The 21,582-nt window shown below is 41.0% G+C and overlaps 2 protein-coding genes across 4 annotated transcripts; both read right to left on the bottom strand.

Moving 5' to 3' along the window:
* Positions 1–3,432: 3,432 nt before the first annotated feature.
* On the bottom strand, positions 3,433–5,957 carry LOC129829918 (ORM1-like protein 2). Of its 2 annotated transcripts, none has more exons than XM_055891932.1 (4): positions 5,911–5,957; positions 4,707–4,880; positions 4,377–4,528; positions 3,433–4,220 (listed from the first exon to the last, which is right to left on the bottom strand). In XM_055891932.1, exons 2-4 carry the CDS (start codon positions 4,878–4,880, stop codon positions 4,085–4,087), a joined length of 462 nt encoding a protein of 153 aa, XP_055747907.1. In that variant the 5' UTR covers positions 5,911–5,957; the 3' UTR covers positions 3,433–4,084. The 2 variants fall into 2 exon arrangements, with proteins under 2 accessions (XP_055747907.1, XP_055747908.1); XM_055891933.1 differs by lacking the exon at positions 5,911–5,957 and adding an exon at positions 5,891–5,906.
* A 3,976-nt stretch (positions 5,958–9,933) lies between these two features.
* On the bottom strand, positions 9,934–20,421 carry LOC129829915 (uncharacterized). Of its 2 annotated transcripts, none has more exons than XM_055891927.1 (2): positions 18,627–20,421; positions 9,934–13,052 (listed from the first exon to the last, which is right to left on the bottom strand). In XM_055891927.1, the coding sequence occupies exon 2, from the start codon at positions 11,183–11,185 to the stop codon at positions 10,520–10,522; it is 666 nt and encodes a 221-aa protein (XP_055747902.1). In that variant the 5' UTR covers positions 11,186–13,052; positions 18,627–20,421; the 3' UTR covers positions 9,934–10,519. The 2 variants fall into 2 exon arrangements, with proteins under 2 accessions (XP_055747902.1, XP_055747903.1); XM_055891928.1 differs by having other exon boundaries at positions 18,627–20,406.
* Between the last annotated feature and the right edge of the window lie 1,161 nt (positions 20,422–21,582).

Below are 21,582 nucleotides of genomic sequence, written 5' to 3'. Positions count from 1 at the left end.
CACCTGTCAGGTGGATGGATTCTCTTGGCAAAGGAGAAATGCTCACTAAAAGGGATGTAAACAAATTTGTGCACAAAATTTGAGAGAAATAAGCTTTTTGTGCGTATGGAAAATTTCTGGAATCTTATTTCAGCTCATGAAACATGGGACCAACACCTTACATGTTGCGTTTACATTTTTGTTCAGTGTATTTTGGTATTTGAAGAAGCATGTTTACAGCCATTGATTGAGTATATATATATATATATATGCTCATGTTTGTTTAAGGATACCATTTATATATGTAATGGTTAAGGATATCATTGCAAGTAGTTTAATCGTTCTTTGACGTGTGTGACACATCACAAAATGGTTGTTAGTTATTTTTAACTTGAATCTTTTTTCTTGTTTTATTTGTACTGAGATTTCTAGGTTTCATACCACAAGCATTGCCTTTATTTTTTATTTTAGACAAAACGTGTTTAAATGGATAATATTTTTATACTGTGAGATATTGTACTTTAGTATCCTGGCTGCAATTCTGTATTATGTTGTGTAATTTGTCTTGCGTATACCTATACAGATCTGGGCCAAAGCGTCTCAGAGTAGCAGTGCTGATCTAGGATCAGGACCACCCTGCCCATCTTGTTCTTTATCAACTAAAAGGTTGAAACTGTAAATAATCATGTGGATGTTAATAAATTCATGATATTGTAAAACGCCACTTAATCTTGAGACATTTACACCAGCCTGTTGCCTGTAGAAGGGGAATACAGAGTAGAAAAACCTCAAAAGATTGTGGTACTGAATGATGTAGTCTGTATGAGTTATGTTGAAACTACTCTACAGAAACAACAGGGGGTGCAATATACCTTTTCTTTATCTATATACCGTGTACTTCAGTTTTCTGGTTTGATTACCTGCAGCATAGACTTATCTTTACCCACCTATTTTTATTTGAGTGGTTCTCAAGCTACTCTAGGACAGTTACATGAAATCCCCCAAGTTTTACTGATGAATAAGAGCACAGACTTCTGAAAATTATGTCCAAACTGAATAATTTATAATTTTTTCTTCTGTTATAATTTTGGGAAAATATCTCTAGTTTTATAAGGAGTTGTGGTTTCATAGAAACCGTAGAGGAACATCCAGGAACATGTAGCTTTATTTGAAACTTCTAGGGTACTTCAGATATACTTCAGACAAAAACCTATACGCAGAAATTCTGTCAATAATGATGCAAAACTGTATCTAACAATGCTATTTATATCCATAGTCAATACTGGCTTGGTGATTTTTGCATGTAGTAGTTCAAAGGCATGCATCAAATCAATGTAAAATAAAACAACTGGAAGCAGAACCTTTTTCGAGTACCTATTGCTCTATTAGCTGGTTGTAGGGTAAACTATTGGATAATCATCAGGTAATATGGTTGTAAATGGAGATATCTACATGTATCTGGTCAGTGGTGGAAAAAGTACTCAATTGTCATACTTGAGTAAAATTAAAGGTACCTTAATAGAAAATTACACAAGTAAAAGTGAGTCACCCAGTAAAAAAAATACTTGAGTAAAGGTCAAAGTATCTCCTTTTAAACATACTTAAGTACAGTGGGGGAAAAGGTACTCAATTGTCATACTTGAACAAAAGTAAAAAGTAAATGCAACCAGACAGCCCAAATGTTATTTTTTATTTTTTTACAGATGGGCACACTCCAACACTCAGACATAATTTACAAACACAGTATTTGTGTTAAGTCAGCCAGATCAGAGGAAGTAGGGATGACAATGCGTTATAATGATAGGTGGGTAAATTGGACGATATTGCTGTCCTGTCTGAACCTTCAAAATGTAATGAGTATTTTTGGGTTTCAGGGAAAATGCATGGGTGGCAAAAGTAAGTATTTTCTTTAGGAATGTAGTGGAGTAAAAGTAGTCAAAATATAAATAGTAAAGATACCCCCCAAAACTACTTAAGTAGTACTTTAAAGTATTTTTACTTAAGTACTTTACACCCCTGTATATGGTATCCAGGAGGTATGGCTACTTGGTATCAGGCTGATATTCAAAGATGACTAGGGTCATCATTGGGTATCCTCTGGTATTTTGGGACAAACACCTCCGCTTTGTCTAACTCAAATTTCTACCTTGACAACCTTCAATATTACCAGGTTTTCATTACGTAATCCTGTTAGCTACAATTCACAAGCCAGGTGGTGTGTAACGGATGTGAAATGGCTAGCTAGTTAGTGGGTACGCACTAGTAGCATTTCAATCAGTTACGTCACTTGCTCTGAGACTTAAGTAGTGTTGCCCCTTGCTTTGCAAGGGCCGTGGCCTTTGTGGAGCGATGGGTAACGACCGTGCTTCGTGAGCAACCGTTGTTGATGTGTGCAGAGGGTCCCTGGTTCGCGCCCGGGTCGGGGCGAGGGGATGGTTTAAAGTTATACTGTTACATTGATGCTGTTGACCCGGATCACTGGTTGCTGCGGAAAAGGAGGAGGTTGAAAGGGGGCTGAGTGTAACGGATGTGAAATGGCTAGCTAGTTAGTGGGTACGCACTAGTAGCATTTCAATCAGTTACGTCACTTGCTCTGAGACTTAAGTAGTGTTGCCCCTTGCTTTGCAAGGGCCGTGGCTTTTGTGGAGCGATGGGTAACGCTGCTTCGTGGGCGACCGTTGTCGATGTGTGCAGAGGGTCCCTGGTTCGCGCCCGTGTCGGGGCGAGGGGACGGTTTAAAGTTATACTGTTACAGGTGCAACACTTTTGATTTTCACTACCTTGGAAAAGGTGTCCCAAATGTTGTTTGCATTGCAGTGCGGGCAAGTCAGGCAACCCTATATGGGATTCTACAGTCTGACAGCTGATGGAGCTATTAGATAATTTGCATGTACTTCCCAGGTAAAAAGATTGGCATGTTTGGCAGCGTAATCAAATTATTATCCAAGACACAATTTCCCCTATGCTACTTCCCCCAGAAGAGAGCAAGCACACCACCTAACCTCATCACTCCAATGAAAACATGGTCATAGCTCTGGTGGAAGGGGGGGGGGAGATCCCTCCAGTCTATCAGCACATCATAGGAATTGGTATAGCCCTCCACACAGGCCTTATATAAAGTGTGTGGAGTTCCCCAGAATCCTCACAGCTCACAGCCATGCCTGTACAGGTAATCTGAGAATTTACATGATGGTCCGACCCCTCAGTTCCCTGCAATGTCACTTTACTCCTGTGCTGCTGTTGTTACTCACTGCTGAACACTCCCCTTAGGTTTCACACTTGGAGCATTATGGAATTAGATGAGATCAATGCAACAATTTTACTTTGTCTTGGGTGTATCTATTAATTTGCTGCACTTGTGTTTGTACACAAAATGACAATGATGTATGCCCCTGGATGTACCCCAAATTTCCATACAAAGACAAAGTATTTAGATTTACACTGACAAATCAATCCTGATATTGCAAGTTTATTATTAGACACTATAATTTATTGAGAATGCTCACATGGAAATTGATCTCCAATAAGAGTTGTCACATGGATTGATTGTTACCAAACTAAATGGAAAAAATGTATCAGCCAAGTGAAACATTTAAGGCACTGCAAAGACTACCAACATTCAATTTGTATGGCATCCAACATTATATTTATATGGATGCCACTATCCTACACTATGCAATCACACATTCCAATGTGTGGACATATACAAGTAATCCTATAAAGACTCAGGTTTGAAGGTGATGACGTTCACAATATAGCTCTTTCTAGAAAACAACGTCAAATACATGTCATCTGACAAAAGAGAAAGTAATGGTTTGAGGATACAAGCACATTGCACACATACATCAGGAATGTCAAATAACGAAAATAAATTAAATGAAACTAAAGCAGAGGCACTCAGTAACTCTTAATCATATAGCTTGGCGTTCAGTGCATTTTGGCTCTTTGTTTTTAGTCACAGAGCGAAAATGAACTGTGCAATAAAAACAACAATGCCCTTCAAACAGCTCATGAAGTTACCAAACATGTCTTATTCACTCCCACCTCTGGACCTTACAAGTACACATAAATAGAATATAAATCTGATATTATCCACCTGTGTTAGTCAGTACCTATTGATCCCAAATATTCGTACTCCATGGAACAGGGGCAGCTTTGGAAGGAGGACGCTGAGTAGAGAGCCTGTATTGACCAGGAAATGTGTGGCATCGTACTTGGTGTAGAAACTGGCAAGAATATACCTGAAGAATTAACAGCTAGTTTAGGGTTATTATTAAATGCTGATAACAAACAAGAATGCAATAATTCAATAGTTACTCTTCTACGTTCATTTATCATTGCAAGCCATAAGGAAAACTTAACAACAAAATCTAGTATGCACAGATTTTCAGTCTTACAGCACAATGGGTGAGATGGTGAGGAATTTGCGTGAGGATGTAAACTGAATGCCGTAGTCCATCTGTTCCCAGTGTGTGAGTAGGCGAGCTTTGCCCTGGTCTGGTGTCTCAAAAGGAGTGCCCTTTACCGTGTGCAGAAATAAGTACATCACCTGTGGTGGACAGATCACACATAAACACACCTCTATTAGATCAATGGACAAACTCATTAGTCATTACAATGTCATAATACAAGCCCTCATTTTTCATGATGTAGTTGAAATAGAAATGTATTAAATGAGAACATTTGATTGGAAAAATGATAAACAAACTATAAATACTTGGGCTGACCAGATTATGGATGACATTTGTGAGGGTCCAGACAAGAGGCACCGTGAGGACAGGGATGCTCAACAGGACGATGTGCAGCACGGTGACCAACAACAGGTAGGCCAACCAGATCCCTCTGCTGTTCATCACCCGCGTGTTGGGGTTTACCTCACTGTGAGCCACGCCCACATTCATCTTGAGGGAACGGGAGGATTACACATGATGGTCACTGGACATTGAAGCTTGATACAGGCTTGATACAGAAAACATTGATGCTTAATAGAGGAAATGAATCTAAAGGAACTAGGCCTATGGCTTGTCCCTCGCCAGATAATGGTGTTAACAGAAAATCTAGAATTAAATTCTGTGAAAATGTTTCAAAACAAAAGTAGAATGAGTACATAATTTGAATATTTCACAGAGCTTCCTCAATTACTCATTTCACAGATCACAACAAAAGAAGATGAGGTAGGCCTTGTCAGATACAGAAAGTTGATGTCAAGGGGAAGTAGAAATCTAGCCACTAGGCCAGGTGAGTGACCATATTTGATTGCATCCTATCATTGTAGGTAGCTAGCTATTAACATATTGTAAATCTTTTCCAATTCCAATCCAAGTGGATTTGGGAAACTGATCATTCCGAAATTTTGCCACTGATCCCCAGAGCCTTAATGCTTCCCTCACAGACTAACTACTAAGAGAAGTCTAAAACTAACGTTAGCTAATATCTTGTTGTGAATATATAGCAAGTGGGTCAAGCTTTAACTCATCTGACTGAGTAGCTCAAGGAACTTTAGGCCTGATTTGGCCACTACACTCGGGTCGTCACTAGTTACCACAGCCACAAAGTCATAAACCCAGCCTATTTCTACAACTGATCTTCTTAAAATATGATTCTTAACCTTAACCACACTGCTAACTTGATGCCAAACTCTGACATTCAATTAAGACCAAAAAGCTAATTCTTGTTTTCATGGATCTTTACGATATAGGAAAGTTTAACTACTGGAAACACTACAGTCGATTAACTGGCTAAACTAGCTACTAGCTAGCTAACTAAATAACAACAGCTGTTTGCGCCGTGAAAACTTAGATGCATCTGCAAAATCTACTTACAGGGCGTTAGATTCTGTCAACTAGTGTGCTAATCCATTACATTTAGCATTTTATATCAAACTTTCCTGACAATGTAGCTAGAAACTCACCTAGCTAGTTAGAAACTCACCTTGTGTTGTAACCAGGAAATCCCTAAACATGTTCAACCCCGCCCCTGTTCGTTTTGGATTACCTTTAAAGGTTCCACGTCATTTATCATAAATCTTCCGTTATAATAACGTTATTATGAGTGGACAGAAAATCCAAATATGCATTAAACATATTTTTACCCAATGTTAAAAGGGAAAAGAAAATACAAAATAATTGTATTCAAATGGTGGTTGTTGATAATATTTTAAAATAAAACAATCCCCCTTGTTCTCTGTTGCCCTACCAAACATTTCATAGTCCATTTAATAAAAAAATATAGGCTATTGTGTAAAAAAGAAAGTGTAGTTCTGAGTGTAAAATGTGCCTCACAATATGCTACTGGTATTCTAAATATTAATTCACAGATGTAATGCAAAAAAATATACTTTTGCTGAACCATGAAATGTGCATCTAAAAGCTTTTGTTTCCATAAGACAGGTATGTCAGTCTGCTTTTTAACTAGCCCTGTTTAGAGATCTGCCCATTCAACGAAGGGAGGAGTCATAAACCAAACTTCCTTGTATTCGTTCTCTCATGTGCACTGAGTGCAAGTTCCTTTTTTGGAAAAGTGAGTACAACATTCCGTAATGTCAACATTACGTAATCATTCTTTGAAGGAATTGTAGTCAGCATTACACAGCCACCGACAATAATAGACATATTGAAGCATGAGGCTACATACAATAGGAAGCTGTGCACCTTCATGCGGAATAAGAGGATTGTTTTAGGAAAGCACAGCTTCCTTCTTATGTAGTTTATTGCTTGACTGCAGTTTGGGAAATCGTGTAACAGCCATCAGGGATTCCTCTATGACCTCCCCAGCATAGATTATTCCTCTTTTCTCAGCTGTTGAATGATATTTATTATTACAGTAGATGTAAAGGCAAAATTAGTCACATGTTATAGACACAACAACAACAAGAGTTAAAAGTTAGTTTATAATTTTTTTGCAATTTGACACACGCGGAGAACGGTATACAAGAATATAAATACACTTTGTTTAAAAAATATTATATTGGCAGATAAATATGTGTTAACATAAATTAAATAAGTTAAATAAATACATATTTTAATAAATATGTTAAGTTACTTCACAATTACATTTTATAAAAATGTTAATACATTAATATGGATACATACAAATATAAATACATTCCTAATTATAAACAACTGTTCCATAGTGGAACACAGGCAGATACGTAAGTGTGTTTGAAATGTTTCATAAACATTGTAATAACACACAACACCCTAACAGTTACTTGTCTTTTCTGACTATTTTGACCAAATTGATCATACAATGACTTTAGATGTCCATCTACTACTAAGTTATCTAATACTGAAACAGATCACAGATGACGAATCAATTGTGGCCTGTTTCCCAGCTCTAGAAACAATATTTAGTTGAATACTAAATCCTATACTAATCCTGTTTTGCAGGATCACCAGGGGCAAAGACCCGAGCCATGAGGATGGAGAAGGAGAACAGCTTCTCAATATTGTCACGACACAGTCCTGGCTCTTCCCAGCTGTTCACTTTTGACCAATTCTCTTCTGAATCAGGATGGGGCTCCTACAAATCAATTAGAGTAAGGATATGCAGCACCTCAGTCAATAAGATATTGAAATCAGTAGATTCAGACATCAAATACACTGGACTTACCCCCATTTGAAAAAGGAGTTCTTCCACTACTTTGTTCAACTTCTCTCCAACTTTTGTACAGCTACTCTTGAACTGACTAATTATCTCAAATACTATTCTGTAGTTCTTCAGAGCAGAAACCATCTTCTTAAGGCAAGGCTTTATGGATCATGGTAAAAAGACAAAATATTATTAATCATCTTCATTTTGTAAAAGTGTTTCTCAACCAATTCATATGTTGTGTGTGACAAATGATGGAACTGGTTAGTGCTTTAAAAATTCTGAAAAATGGGCATGTGTATAATCATTGACCACGTATGTGTCTTGTTGACCTTGTTGGTCCTCATTATGAGTTTTGTTTTGTATCACATGTGTCCATGGATTCCACCAACAGAATGGAAGTTGTGACTTACCGTTGAATCTGCTCTTAGATTTGTGGGATCACATTTGTCTGTGGCTTCCACCAGTACTCTTGGCCATTTGACAACTCTTTCCACAGTTTTCAAAAGACTGAGCTCCTGCAAGACATGATGGAAAGTTTCAGAGACAAATTCCGTTTAAGTAACCTACCTGCGGCAGGCACTTTTAAATTCCACTTAAAACTTTCTGACTACCAAGGTCCCACAAAAGCATCAAGAACCAGGCTAGCCTAGCCTACTTCAAATCAGTTCTATCATCACCCTACCATTATCAATAGCTACGGAATACTGATGATAATCAACTTACCTCAATTAAGAGACGTTTAGCAAGTTGATTCAGTTGTAAAGAATACTCTTTAAGTTTCACGTTATTCCAACTGATTCCAACTGGTTGGTTAACCGGAGCGCTGAATGCACCTGCAAATACTACAAGAAGGGTAACAACTGTTGTGAACGACAGGTACATGACTGATTTCTTCTACGTTTGATTGCAGTTCTGCAGGTCCGTATGGCATGTGTTTATTATCTGAGTGTCAGTGTAATTGCAGCGGAGTCCCTTGGTCTTGTCCCCTTATACCACCCAATGAGTCAATGAGTCACGTGAGGATTTCCCAGGTGAATTTTAGACTATAGAGTTAATGGTGTCCATGGCCACAGACCCGGCGGCAGAACGAATCAGTTGGACGGGCCTTTGATTTCCATAGCGGGTCACGTTTTTTCAAGGGACCTCCTATGTGTGCACGCACTTGCGCATTCACAATTTGTTTATTGGCTGTAGTAGTAAAGACTAAATAACATAGCCAGCTCGTGAGTTTCAAGTTTGGGGAAGCTTACAATGTCTCCTACCATTTCTACCGATCTGCGTGCCAGTTATGATTATTTTTATATGTGCATTTTCTTCGAACAGTTTAATTTAAACAATAACGTTTTTGTCTCTCAAATTGTCCCGTGTTTAATCATAGTAAAATGATAACATCTAAAAGTTTAAATTAAACTGTGCCCAGAGCATTAGCCTCTATCATATAGACAAGGGGCCTGCCACGCTCTACCGTACCCCATTGCCCGTCCAAATAAAATATTGAACATTGATACACTGTGATCCATTGGCGGCTAAATAAATGAGAGCATATAACTCAGAGATGCAACAGAAAGCCTATCTATACCTTCCACCATCAACTAAGTAAAATACATAGGCTTAAAGCCGACAAATAAAACAGTAAAAAATATCCCGAAGACAATTCCAGTTATTTCAATCACATTCATCTATGTACTCTGCCCGTCTGCCTCCCTTTCTATCTGGCATGACTTGAGCTTTTGCTAGTGAAGTGCAACATTGTATCAAATCATCACTTGTTCTGGCAGGACGCTGTCGCTAGCGAACTTGCAACAACTAGCCTACTCCGGCCCTCAGTTTTCCATGCCAGTGAGCACTGGACAGAAAGCAATGACGTTTCCACAAGATAAATGGGATCATCAGATCATTATATTTTGCTCATTCACACGGCTTGGTGATTATCGAGGCCGGGAGCGTTGGAAAGATTTTTCCCACACTCCAAATCACGGGCTTCCCTTAAACTGAGATTGATCCGTCATTATCGGTCAAATAAATTATACTTATTTCAATATTTTATTTGGACGGGCAATGGGGTATGGTAGAGCGTGGCAGGCCCCTTAAGCCCCGCTCACAATTCCGGTCTTGCATGGCCATACGGGTATAAAGAGTAAAGAGTATGTTTGCAAGGCATTGGACTATTTTCCAATGACAAATTAACAAATGTTGTCTATTTATTATTGACGTTAGTGTAGTCCCTATGTTCGAATGACAACAATAACAGTGCAAAATAAACTTATACCCTATTCAATTTGTAGAGCTTGGTAATTTTATAGAAAATAAGTATTTAAGCTAAAAGTCTTAATTAGCCTAATTGACTCAAACCCACGCCAATTCAAATCAAATCAAATTTTATTGGTCACATATACATGGTTAGCAGTTGTTAATGCTAGTGTAACTTAATGCTTATGCTTCTAGTTCCAACAGTGCAGTAATATCTAATAAATGATCTAACAATTCCCAACAACTACCTAATACACACAAATCTAACAAGTAATCGAACAATTTCCCAACAACTACCTAATACACACAAATCTAAAGGGGTGAATGAGAATATGTACATATAAGTATATGGATGAGCGATGGCCGAGCGGCATAGGCAAGGTGCAGTAGATTGTATAAAATACAGTATATACATGTGATATGAGTAATGTAAGATATGTAAACATGATTAAAGTGGCATTGTTTAAAGTGACTAGTAATCCATTTATTAAAGTGTCCAGTGATTGGGTCTCAATACAGTATATAGATGTGATATGAGTAATGTAAGATATGTAGACATTATTAAAGTGGCATTATTTAGAGTGGCATTGTTCAAAGTGACTAGTGTCCAGTGATTGGGTCTCAATCTAGGCAGCAGTCTCTCTGAGTTAGTGATTGCTGTTTAGCAGTCTGGTAGCCTTGAGATAGAAGATGTTCCTCAATCTGTATGTCGCAGCTTTGATGCACCTGTACTGACCTCGCCTTCTGGATGATAGCGGTGTGAACAGGCAGTGGCTCGGGTGGTTGTTGTCCTTGATAATCTTTTTGGCCTTCCTGTGACATCAGGTGCTGTACGTGTCATGGAGGGCAGGTAGTTTGCTCCCGGTGATGCGTTGTGCAGGCCGCACCACCCCTGGAGAGCCTTGTGGTTGAGGGCGGTGCAGTTGTCGTACCAGGCTGTGATACAGCCCGACAGGATGCTCTCGATTGTGCATCTGTAATAGTTTGTCAGGGTTTTGGGTGACAAGCCAAATTTCTTCATCCTCCTGAGGTTGAAGAGGCGCTGTTGCACCTTCTTCACCACACTGTCTGTGTGGGTGGACCATTTCAGTTTGTCCGTGTTGTGTACGCCCAGGAACTTAAAACTTTCCACCTTCTCCACTGCTGACCCTTCGATGTGGATAGGGGGATGCTCCCTCTGCTGTTTCCTGAAGTCCGAGATCATCTCCTTTTTTTTGTTGACGTTGAGTGAGAGGTTGTTTTCCTGACACCACACTCCGAGTGCCCTCACCTCCTCCCTGTAGGCCATCTCGTTATTGTTGGTGATCAAGCCCACTACTGTTCTGTCGTCTGAAACCTTGATGATTGAGTTGGAGGCGTGCATGGCCACGCAGTCGTGGGTGAACAGGGAGTACAGGAGAGGGCTGAGCACACACCCTTGTGGGGCCAGTGTTGAGAGTCAGTGAAGTGGAGATGTTGTTTACTACCTTCACCACCTGGGGGCGGCCCGTCAGAAAGTCCAGGACCCAGTTGCAAAGGGCGGGGGTTGAGACCCAGGGCCTCCAGCTTCATCATACCTATGTGAGAATGCTGTTCATTGATTACAGCTCAGCGTTCAACACCATTGTCCCTTCCAAGCTCGTCAGCTTTGGACCCTTTGTCACACCCTGATCTGTTTCACCTGTCTTTGTGCTTGTCTCCACCCCCCTCCAGGTGTCCCCCATCTTCCCCGTTATCCCCTGTGTATTTATACCTGTGCTCTCTGTATGTCTGGTGCCAGTTCATTTTTGTTTGTAGAACCTACCAGCGGTTTCCCCCTCGCACCTGTCTTGTCTTAGTTCCTGTTTTCTAGGTTTTCCCAGCTTTGACCCCTCTGCCTGATCTGACCATGAACCTGCCTGCTGTCCTGTACCTTTGCCCCTGTTGTTGTAATAAACATTGTTACTTCGACAGTCTGCATCTGGGTCTTTCCTTGAAACGTGATACCCTTGGTCTGAACACCCAATCATACACAAGCTGCTGCTACTCTGTTTATCTTACAGTATATCCTGTTGCCTAGTCCCCTTACCCATATACATACAGTACCAGTCAAAAGTTTGAACACACCACCATTCAAGGGTCTTTCTTTCTTTTTTCTTTCTTTTTTACAATTTTCTACATTGTAGAATAATAGTGAAGACATCAACTATGAAATAACACATATGGAATCATGTAGTAACCAAAAAAGTGTTAGATTCTTCAACGTATCCACCCCCCTTTGCCTTGATGACAGCTTTGCACACTCTTGACATTCTCTCAACCAGCTTCATGAAGTAGTCACCTGGAATGCATTTCAATTAACAGGTGTGCATTAAAAGTCAATTTGTGGGATTTCTTTCCTCAATGCGTTTGAGCCAATCAGTTGTGTTGTAACAAGGTAGGGGTGGTATACAGAAGATAGCCCTATTTGGTAAAATACCAAGTCCATATTATGGCAAAAACAGCTAAAATATGCAAAGAGAAACGACAATCCATCATTAATTTAAGACATGAATATCTCAAAGTGCTGTACAGAAACCCAGCCTAAAACCCCAAACAGCAAGCAATGCAGGTGTAGAAGCACGGTGGCTAGGAAAAACTCCCTAGAAAGGCCAAAACCTAGGAAGAAACCTAGAGAGGAACCAGGCTATGAGGGGTGGCCAGTCCTCTTCTGGCTGTGCCGGGTGGAGATTATAACAGAACATGGGCAAGATGTTCAAAATGTTCATAAATGACAAGCATGGTCAAATAATAATCAGGAATAAATGTCAGTTGGCTTTTCATAGCCGATAATTAAGAGTTGAAAACAGCAGGTCTGGGACAGGTAGGGGATCCATAACCGCGGGCAGAACAGTTGAAACTGGGACAGCAGCAAGGCCAGGTGGACTGGGGACAGCAAGGAGTCATCATGCCCGGTAGTCCTGACGTATGGTCCTAGGGCTCAGTTCCTCCGAGAGAGAGAAAGAAAGAGAGAAGGAGAGAATTAGAGAGAGCCAAGATGTTCAAAATGTTCATAAATGACAAGCATGGTCAAATAATAATCAGGAATAAATGTCAGTTGGCTTTTCATAGCCGATCATTAAGAGTTGAAAACAGCAGGTCTGGGACAGGTAGGGGTTCCATAACTGCAGGCAGAACAGTTGAAACTGGGACAGCAGCAAGGCCAGGTGGACTGGGGCAGCAAGGAGTCATCATGCCCAGTAGTCCTGACGTATGGTCCTAGGGCTCAGGTCCTCCGAGAGAGAGAAAGAAAGAGAGAAGGAGAGAATTAGAGAGAGCATACTTAAATTCCCACAGGACACTGGATAAGACAGGAGAAGTACTCCAGATATAACCAACTGGCCCTAGCCCCCCGACACAAACTACTGCAGCATAAATACTGGAGGCTGAGACAGGAAGTGTCAGGAGACACTGTGGCCCCATCCGATGATACCCCCGGACAGGGCCAAACAGGAAGGATATAACCCCACCCACTTTGCCAAAGCACAGCCCTCGCACCACTAGAGGGATATCTTCAGCCACCAACTTACAATCCTGAGACAAGGCCGAGTATAGCCCACAAAGATCTCCACCACAGCACGAACCAAGGGGGGCGCCAACCTAGTCAGGAAGATCACGTCAGTAACTCAACCCACTCAAGTGACGCACCCCTCCTAGGGACGGCATGAAAGAGCACCAGTAAGCCAGTGACTCAGCCCCTGTAATAGGGTTAGAGGTAGAGAATCCCAGTGGAGGGGAACCGGCCAGGCAGAGACAGCAAGGGTGGTTCGTTGCTCCAGAGCCTTTCCGTTCACCTTCACACTCCTGGGCCAGACTACACTCAATCATATGACCTACTAAAGAGATAAGTCTTCAGTAAAGACTTAAAGGTTGAGACCGAGTCTGCGTCTCTCACATGGGTAGGCAGACCATTCCATAAAAATGGAGATCTATAGGAGAAAGCCCTGTCTCCAGCTGTTTGCTTAGAAATTCTAGGGACAATTAGAAGGCCTGCGTCTTGTGACCGTAGCGTACGTGTAGGTATGTACGGCAGGACCAACTCGGAAAGATAGGTAGGAGCAAGCCCATGTAACGCTTTATAGGTTAACAGTAAAACCTTGAAATCAGCCCTTGCCTTAACAGGAAGCCAGTGTAGGGAAGCTAGCACTGGAGTAATATGATCAAATTTCTTGGTTCTAGTCAGGATTCTAGCAGCCGTATTTAGCACCAACTGAAGTTTATTTAGTGCTTTATCCAGGTAGCCAGAAAGTAGAGCATTGCAGTAGTCTAGCCTAGAAGTAACAAATGCATGGATTCATATTTCTGCATCATTTTTGGACAGAAAATTTCAGATTTTTGCAATGTTACGTAGATGGAAAAAAGCTGTCCTTGAAACAGTCTTGATATGTTCGTCAAAAGAGAGATCAGGGTCAAGAGTAACGCCGAGGTCCTTCACAGTTTTATTTGAGACGACTTTACAACCATCAAGATTAATTGTCAGATTTAACAGAAGATCTCTTTGTTTCTTGGGACCTAGAACAAGCATCTCTGTTTTGTCCGAGTTTAAAAGTAGAAAGTTTTCAGCCATCCACTTCCATATGTCTGAAACACAGGCTTCTAGCGAGGGCAATTTTGGGGCTTCACCATGTTTCATTGAAATGTACAGCTGTGTGTCATCCGCATTGCAGTGAAAGTTAACATTATGTTTTTGAATAACATCCCCAAGAGGTAAAATTTATAGTGAAAACAATAGTGGTCCTAAAACGGAACCTTGAGGAACACCGAAATGTACAGTTGATTTGTCAGAGGACAAACCATTCACAGAGACAAACTGATATCTTTCCGACAGATAAGATCTAAACCAGGCCAGAACTTGTCCGTGTAGACCAATTTGGGTTTCCAGTCTCTCCAAAAGAATGTGGTGATCGATGGTGTCAAAGGCAGCACTAAGGTCTAGTAGCACGAGGACAGATGCAGAGCCTCGGTCTGACGCCATTAAAAGGTAATTTACCACCTTCACAAGTGCAGTCTCAGTGCTATGATGGGGTCTAAAACCAGACTGAAGCATTTCATATACATTGTTTGTCTTCAGGAAGGCAGTGAGTTGCTGTGCAACAGCTTTTTCTAAAATTTTTGAGAGGAATGGAAGATTCGATATAGGCCGATAGTTTTTTATATTTTCCGGGTCAAGGTTTGGCTTTTTCAAGAGAGTCTTTATTACTGCCACTTTAAGTGAGTTTGTTACACATCTGGTGGATAGAGAGCCGTTTATTATGTTCAACATAGGAGGGCCAAGCACAGGAAGTAGCTCTTTCAGTAGTTTAGTAGGAATATGATCCAGTATGCAGCTTGAAGGTTTAGAGGCCATGATTATTTTCATCATTGTGTCAAGAGATATAGTACTAAAACACTTAAGTGTCTCTCCCGATCCCAGGCCCTGGCAGAGCTGTGCAGATCCAGGACAGCTAAGCCCTGGAGGAATACGCAGATTTAAAGAGGAGTCCGTAATTTGCTTTCTAATGATCATGATCTTTTCCTCAAAGAAGTTCATTAATTTATTACTGCTGAAGTGAAAGCCATCCTCTCTTGGGGAATGCTGCTTTTTAGTTAGCTTTGCAACAGTATCAAAAAGAAATTTTGGATTGTTCTTATTTTCCTCAATTAAGTTGGAAAAGTAGGATGATCGAGCAGCAGTGAGGGCTCTTCGATACTGCACGGTACTGTCTTTCCAAGCTAGTTGGAAGACTTCCAGATTGGTGTGGCGCCATTTCCGTTCCAATTTTCTGGAAGCTTGCTTCAGAGCTCGGGTGTTTTCTGTATACCAGGGAGCTAGTTTCTTATGACAAATGTTTTTCGTTTTTAGGGGTGCAACTGCATCTAGGGTATTGCGCAAGGTTAAATTGAGTTCCTCAGTTAGGTGGTTAACTGATTTTTGTCCTCTGACGTCCTTGGGTAGGCAGAAGAAGTCTGGAAGGGCATCAAGGAATTTTTGTGTTGTCTGAGAATTTATAGCACGACTTTTGATGCTCCTTGGTTGGAGTCTGAGCAGATTATTTGTTGCGATTTCAAACGTAATAAAATGGTGGTCTGATAGTCCAGGATTATGAGGAAAAACATTAAGATCTACAACATTTATTCCATGGGACAAAACTAGGTCCAGAGTATGACTGTGGCAGTGAGTAGGTCCAGAGACATGTTGGACAAAACCCACTGAGTCGAGGATGGCTCCGAAAGCCTTTTGGAGTGGGTCTGTGGACTTTTCCATATGAATATTAAAATCACCAAAAATTAGAATATTATCTGCTATGACTACAAGGTCCGATAGGAATTCAGGGAACTCAGAGAGGAACGCTGTATATGGCCCAGGAGGCCTGTAAACAGTAGCTATAAAATGTGATTGAGTAGGCTGCATAGATTTCATGACTAGAATCTCAAAAGACGAAAACTTCATTTTCTTTTTTGTAAATTGAAATTTGCTATCGTAAATGTTAGCAACACCTCCGCCTTTGCGGGATGCACGGGGGATACGGTCACCAGTGTAACCAGGAGGTGAGACCTCATTTAACACAGTAAATTCATTAACCTTTAAGCCATGTTTCAATCAGGCCAATCACATCAAGATTGTGATCAGTGATTAGTTCATTGACTATAACTGCCTTTGAAGTGAGGGATCTAACATTAAGTAACCCTATTTTGAGATGTGAGGTATCACGATCTCTTTCAATAATGGCAGGAATGGAGAAGGTCTTTATCCTAATGAGATTGCTAAGGCGAACACCGCCATGTTTAGTTTTGCCCAACCTAGGTCGAGGCACAGACACAGTCTCAATGGGGATGGCTGAGCTGACTACACTGACTATGCTAGTGGCAGACTCCACTAAGCTGGCAGGTTGGTTAACAGCCTGATGCCTGGCCTGCACCCTATTTCATTGTGGAGTTAGAGAAACTGGATCTCATGAGGACCGCCACAGGAAAGGAAGACCCAGAGTTACGTCTGATGCAGAGGATAAGTTCATTAGAGTTAACTGCACCTCAGATTGCAGCCCAAATAAATGCTTCACATAGTTCAAGTAACAGACACATGTCAACATCAACTGTTCAGAGGAGACTACGTGAATCAGGGCTTCATGGTTTAATTGTTGCAAAGAAACCACTACTAAAGGACACCAAAAAGAAGAGACTTGCTTGGGCCAAGAAACAAAAGCAATGGACATTAGACCGGTGGAAATCTGACCTTTGGTCTGATGAGTCCAAATGTGAGATTTTTGGTCCAAACGCTGTGTCTTTGTGAGACGCAGAGTAGGGGTGCGTTCGTAAATTCACTGGCTATCTACTCCGATTTCAGAGCACTCTCTCCTAAGTGTGCCAGAGCGCAGAATAACTGACACATTTACGAACACTCAACATGAATATGGTGTCAGTAAACGTCGGCAAAAAAGGCATAATTAAATTGTTGCCAGCAGCAGTTAAAGTCACCAACACTCTGGATAACATCAAAACAGCCTAACCAGCTTTGCTAGGGCGAGTAAAATGGTCAGAGTGAGGTGTTCTCTCATTTGTGTCTGCAAGTAGCTTGCAAGCTAGCCAACATTAGCCAGTTAGCTTGGGTGCTTGACTGCCATTGTGAGGCCTGAATGCTCGGATCAACCCTACTCCTTGGCCAGAGCGTCCAGTGTGTACTCTGAACGCTCCGAGAGTGAACCACTCTGAATTTACGAACAGACAATCTGACAATGCTCTGAATTTACGAACGACTAGAGGGCACTCTGAGCATACTCCGGCACTCCAGATAGAATATACTATTGCACCCTAGGTGAACAGATGATTTTCACGAACAAACAATCTGACAATGCTCTGAATTTACAAACGACTAGAGGGCACTCTGAGCATACTCCGGCACTCCAGATAGAATTTACTATTGCACCCTAGGTGAACAGATGATTTTCGCATGTGTGGTTCCCACTGTGAAGCGTTCTTTTTTTGCAGTAATACATTGTTATTAATTTTTTCCCATTTCTATTTGCATTGGTTTTTGAGACAGCAAGAAAGACATTTCACTGTTCTTGTGCATTTGACATTAAAACTTGAAACTTGTTGGTTCATAGGCAATTGATTTGTTTTGTAATTGCTGTTTTGTTTAAAAATTTGTCTTATCTATTTTAAAAATGATATAACGTTATTTAATAGACCTAGATATTTAAGTTTAAAGTAAGCCTACCCTTGCCTGATGAGAATCCCAGGCTAAAAATATCCCCCCCACAATAAAACCATTAGCTTATGTCACTATAATAATATTATGTTTTATATTTGATAAAGTAAATCAAATCAAATCAAAGGTTATTTGTCACGTGCGCCGAATACAACAGGTGTAGACCTTACAGTGAAATGCTTACTTAGAGGCTCTAACCAATAGTGCAAAAAAGATGTTAGGTGAACAATAGGTAAGTAAAGAAATAAAACAACAGTAAAAAGACAGGCTATATACAGTAGCGAGGCTATAAAAGTAGTGAGGCTACATACAGACACCGGTTAGTCAGGCTGATTGAGGTAGTATGTACATGTAGATATGGTTAAAGTGACTATGCATATATGATGAACAGTGAGTAGCAGTAGCGTAAAAGTGGGGTTGGCGGGTGGCGGGACAAAATGCAGATAGCCCGGTTAGCCAATGTGCGGGAGCACTGGTTGGTCGGCCCAATTGAGGTAGTATGTACATTAATGTATAGTTAAAGTGACTATGCATATATGATAAACAGAGAGTAGCAGCAGCGTAAAAACAGGGGTTGGGGGGCAGATAATGCAAATAGTCCGGGTAGCCATTTGATTACCTGTTCAGGATTCTTATGGCTTGGGGGTAAAAACTGTTGAGAAGCCTTTTTGCCTTAGACTTGGCACTCCGGTACCGTTTGCCATGCGGTAGTAGAGAGAACAGTCTATGACTGGGGTGGCTGGGGTCTTAGACAATTTTTAGGGCTTTCCTCTGACACCGCCTGGTGTAGAGGTCCTCAAATCAAATCAAATTGTATTTGTCACATACACATGGTTAGGTCCTGGATGGCAGGCAGCTTAGCCCCAGTGATGTACTGGGCCGTACGCACTACCCTCTGTAGTGCCTTGCGGTCAGAGGCCAAGCAATTGCCGTACCAGGCAGTGATGCAACCAGTCAGGATGCTCTCGATGTTGCAGCTGTAGAACCTTTTGATGATCTGAGGACCCATGCCAAATCTTTTTAGTTTCTTGAGGGGGAATAGGCTTTGTCGTGCCCTCTTCACGACTGTCTTGGTGTGTTTGGACCATTCTAGTTTGTTGTTGATGTGGACTCCAAGGAACTTGAAGCTCTCAACCTGCTCCACTACAGCCCCGTCGATGAGAATGGGGGCGTGCTTGGTCCTCCTTTTCCTGTAGTCCAAAATCATCTCCTTAGTCTTGGTTACGTTGAGGGATAGGTTGTTATTCTGGCACCACCCGGCCAGGTCTCTGACCCCCTCCCTATAGGCTGTCTCGTCGTTGTCGGCGATCAGGCCTACCACTGTTGTGTCGTCTGCAAACTTAATGATGGTGTTGGAGTCGTGCCTGGCCATGCAGTCGTGGGTGAACAGGGAGTACAGGAGGGGACTGAGCACGCACCCCTGTGGAGCTCCAGTGTTGAGGATCAGCGTGGCAGATGTGTTGCTACCTACCCTCACCACCTGGGGGCGGCCCGTCAGGAAGTACAGGATCCAGTTGCAGAGGGAGGTATTTATGGTGTTATGGTGTTGAACGATGAGCTGTAGTTAATGAATAGCATTCTCATATAAGTGTTCCTTTTGTCCAGGTGGGAAATGGCAGTGTGGAGTGCAATAGAGATTGCATCATCTGTGGATCTGTTTGGACGGTATGCAATTTGGAGTGGGTCTAGGGTTTCTACATTAAGCCTACAACTTTGCATAATGATTCAAACTCTTTTTAAAAACTTTTTCACTCAAAAGTATACATGAACAATTTCCATTGTTGACATTTCATCAATGACTCCTGCTTTCATCATCAATGACTGACCAATTTCGTCCTTTGTTATGTATTTTGCAGTTAGTTTGGCACGTGTAGATAGTTATAACACTACAGCTCATTGGCCTGGCTGCCTGTGGGTTCTCCAGTGGAGGAATGAACGAACTAGCGTGTGACCGCTTCCTCATGTATGGAACGCCGTTTGGGTCTTTGCGTGTGAAAAAGTATACACGTCAAATAACACTATTTGACACGTTAAGTAAGATTTTAATTTGACACGTCAAATAACAGAGTTTAATTGCTGAATGTTGTGTTGGACCGCAACTTCTGGGGAAGCTAGCCAGGTTTAGCTTGCTACCTAGCTAGCACCAATACAACCAGCCTGAAAACAATGACCAGTAGAAACTGCAGTCATTTTCATTATTCTTAGCAATGATTTAGGAATCCGTGTGAGTAAGTATTAGCTAGGTAGCCACTTGTTCGCATATTGAAATTGATGGAAGAAAAAAAAATAGCTAGCCAGCTACTAAACCCTGTTGCTAACGTTATAAGCAGCCAGCTAGCTTCAGGATGCTCGACGGGACCGGGTTGTTTTGTGAAGCTAGCTACAATAAGGATTAGGCACTATATATATATTTTTGAATTTTTGGTTTGCCTTCAAAATAAAAGTACCTATTTGAAAGTGATGCAGAAGGTTACAATTGGTGGAATCATGCCATATTTAAAGTAGATAATGTTAAACAAGGTTGGAATGTGAAGCAATGAAATGGGGTATCACTCTACTCGGTGACACCCACAGAACACAACTGTGAAGAGTTTACGCAAATATTAGTGTTGTAGCTCTTATAGCGGGACAGTGACTGTGTGAAATCACCTCCCCAGTCAGCCTATTGTGTGTATTGACATTCATATTGCACTGTACAGCTTTACCTAAGGATTGGGGATCAATGAGGTATCAGTCTACTCAATACCCAAGATATTTTTTCCAAACGTCCTCCTCAGAGTTATCAGACTCCACAACATCTACGCAGTATTGTTTTTCTTATGGAATAGTGTTTAATACACATAGGTTGACAATAAATGTGGCTCAATTCACAGTTGTTTCAGAGTCCCACAATAAGAGCTACGACGATAATGTTCTCTGGGAATCACTGAGTAGACTGATACCCCATGTCATTGATCCCCAATCCACAGGTAAGGCTGTACAGTGAAATAAGTATGCCCCCAATGCAATTTTAAAGACTAATACATCCAGTGTGATTTAAACCGATTTTTGTCGAATTAACAAATTATTGTATTTTGTCTATTCAATTATGGCATAATTCTACTATTTGTATTCATTTGCATCACTGTCAATGACGTACCTCTATTCTGAAGGCTAACCGCAAAGTCCACTATTGTGGCTAATCCTTATTGTGGCTAGCTTCACATAGATGTGTCCGACAATTAATCAAATAAGAGCTGTTTTATAAATTAGGGTTATTTTAGACGATGACACCTAGCTATATAGTTAGCTAGCTAACTATAGCTATTGAAACAGATATGTCATTTTGCTATGTTTTTGGGGAAGAACATTGTTTGCATCCATGAGCTAGCTAGCTTTTTTTAGGACCAGAACCTTAGGTGTGCGAGACAAGTTTACCAGCATCATAGAATCATAGCATACTTATCGATCCATCGTGTTGACATATGAAATACGAGTGATAGTGAAATCAATGTGTAATAACTACGTAAAAAATGTATGAACGCGTTATATTATAATGCGACGTGCAGTCGTATTCAGGTCCTGATTGGTCAACA

The sequence above is a fragment of the Salvelinus fontinalis genome, chromosome 31, assembly GCF_029448725.1.
Source record: "Salvelinus fontinalis isolate EN_2023a chromosome 31, ASM2944872v1, whole genome shotgun sequence".
Lineage (NCBI taxonomy): Eukaryota > Metazoa > Chordata > Actinopteri > Salmoniformes > Salmonidae > Salvelinus > Salvelinus fontinalis.
Note: the sequence above shows the minus strand (reverse complement) of the source record. Positions and strands in the feature narration are given on the sequence as shown.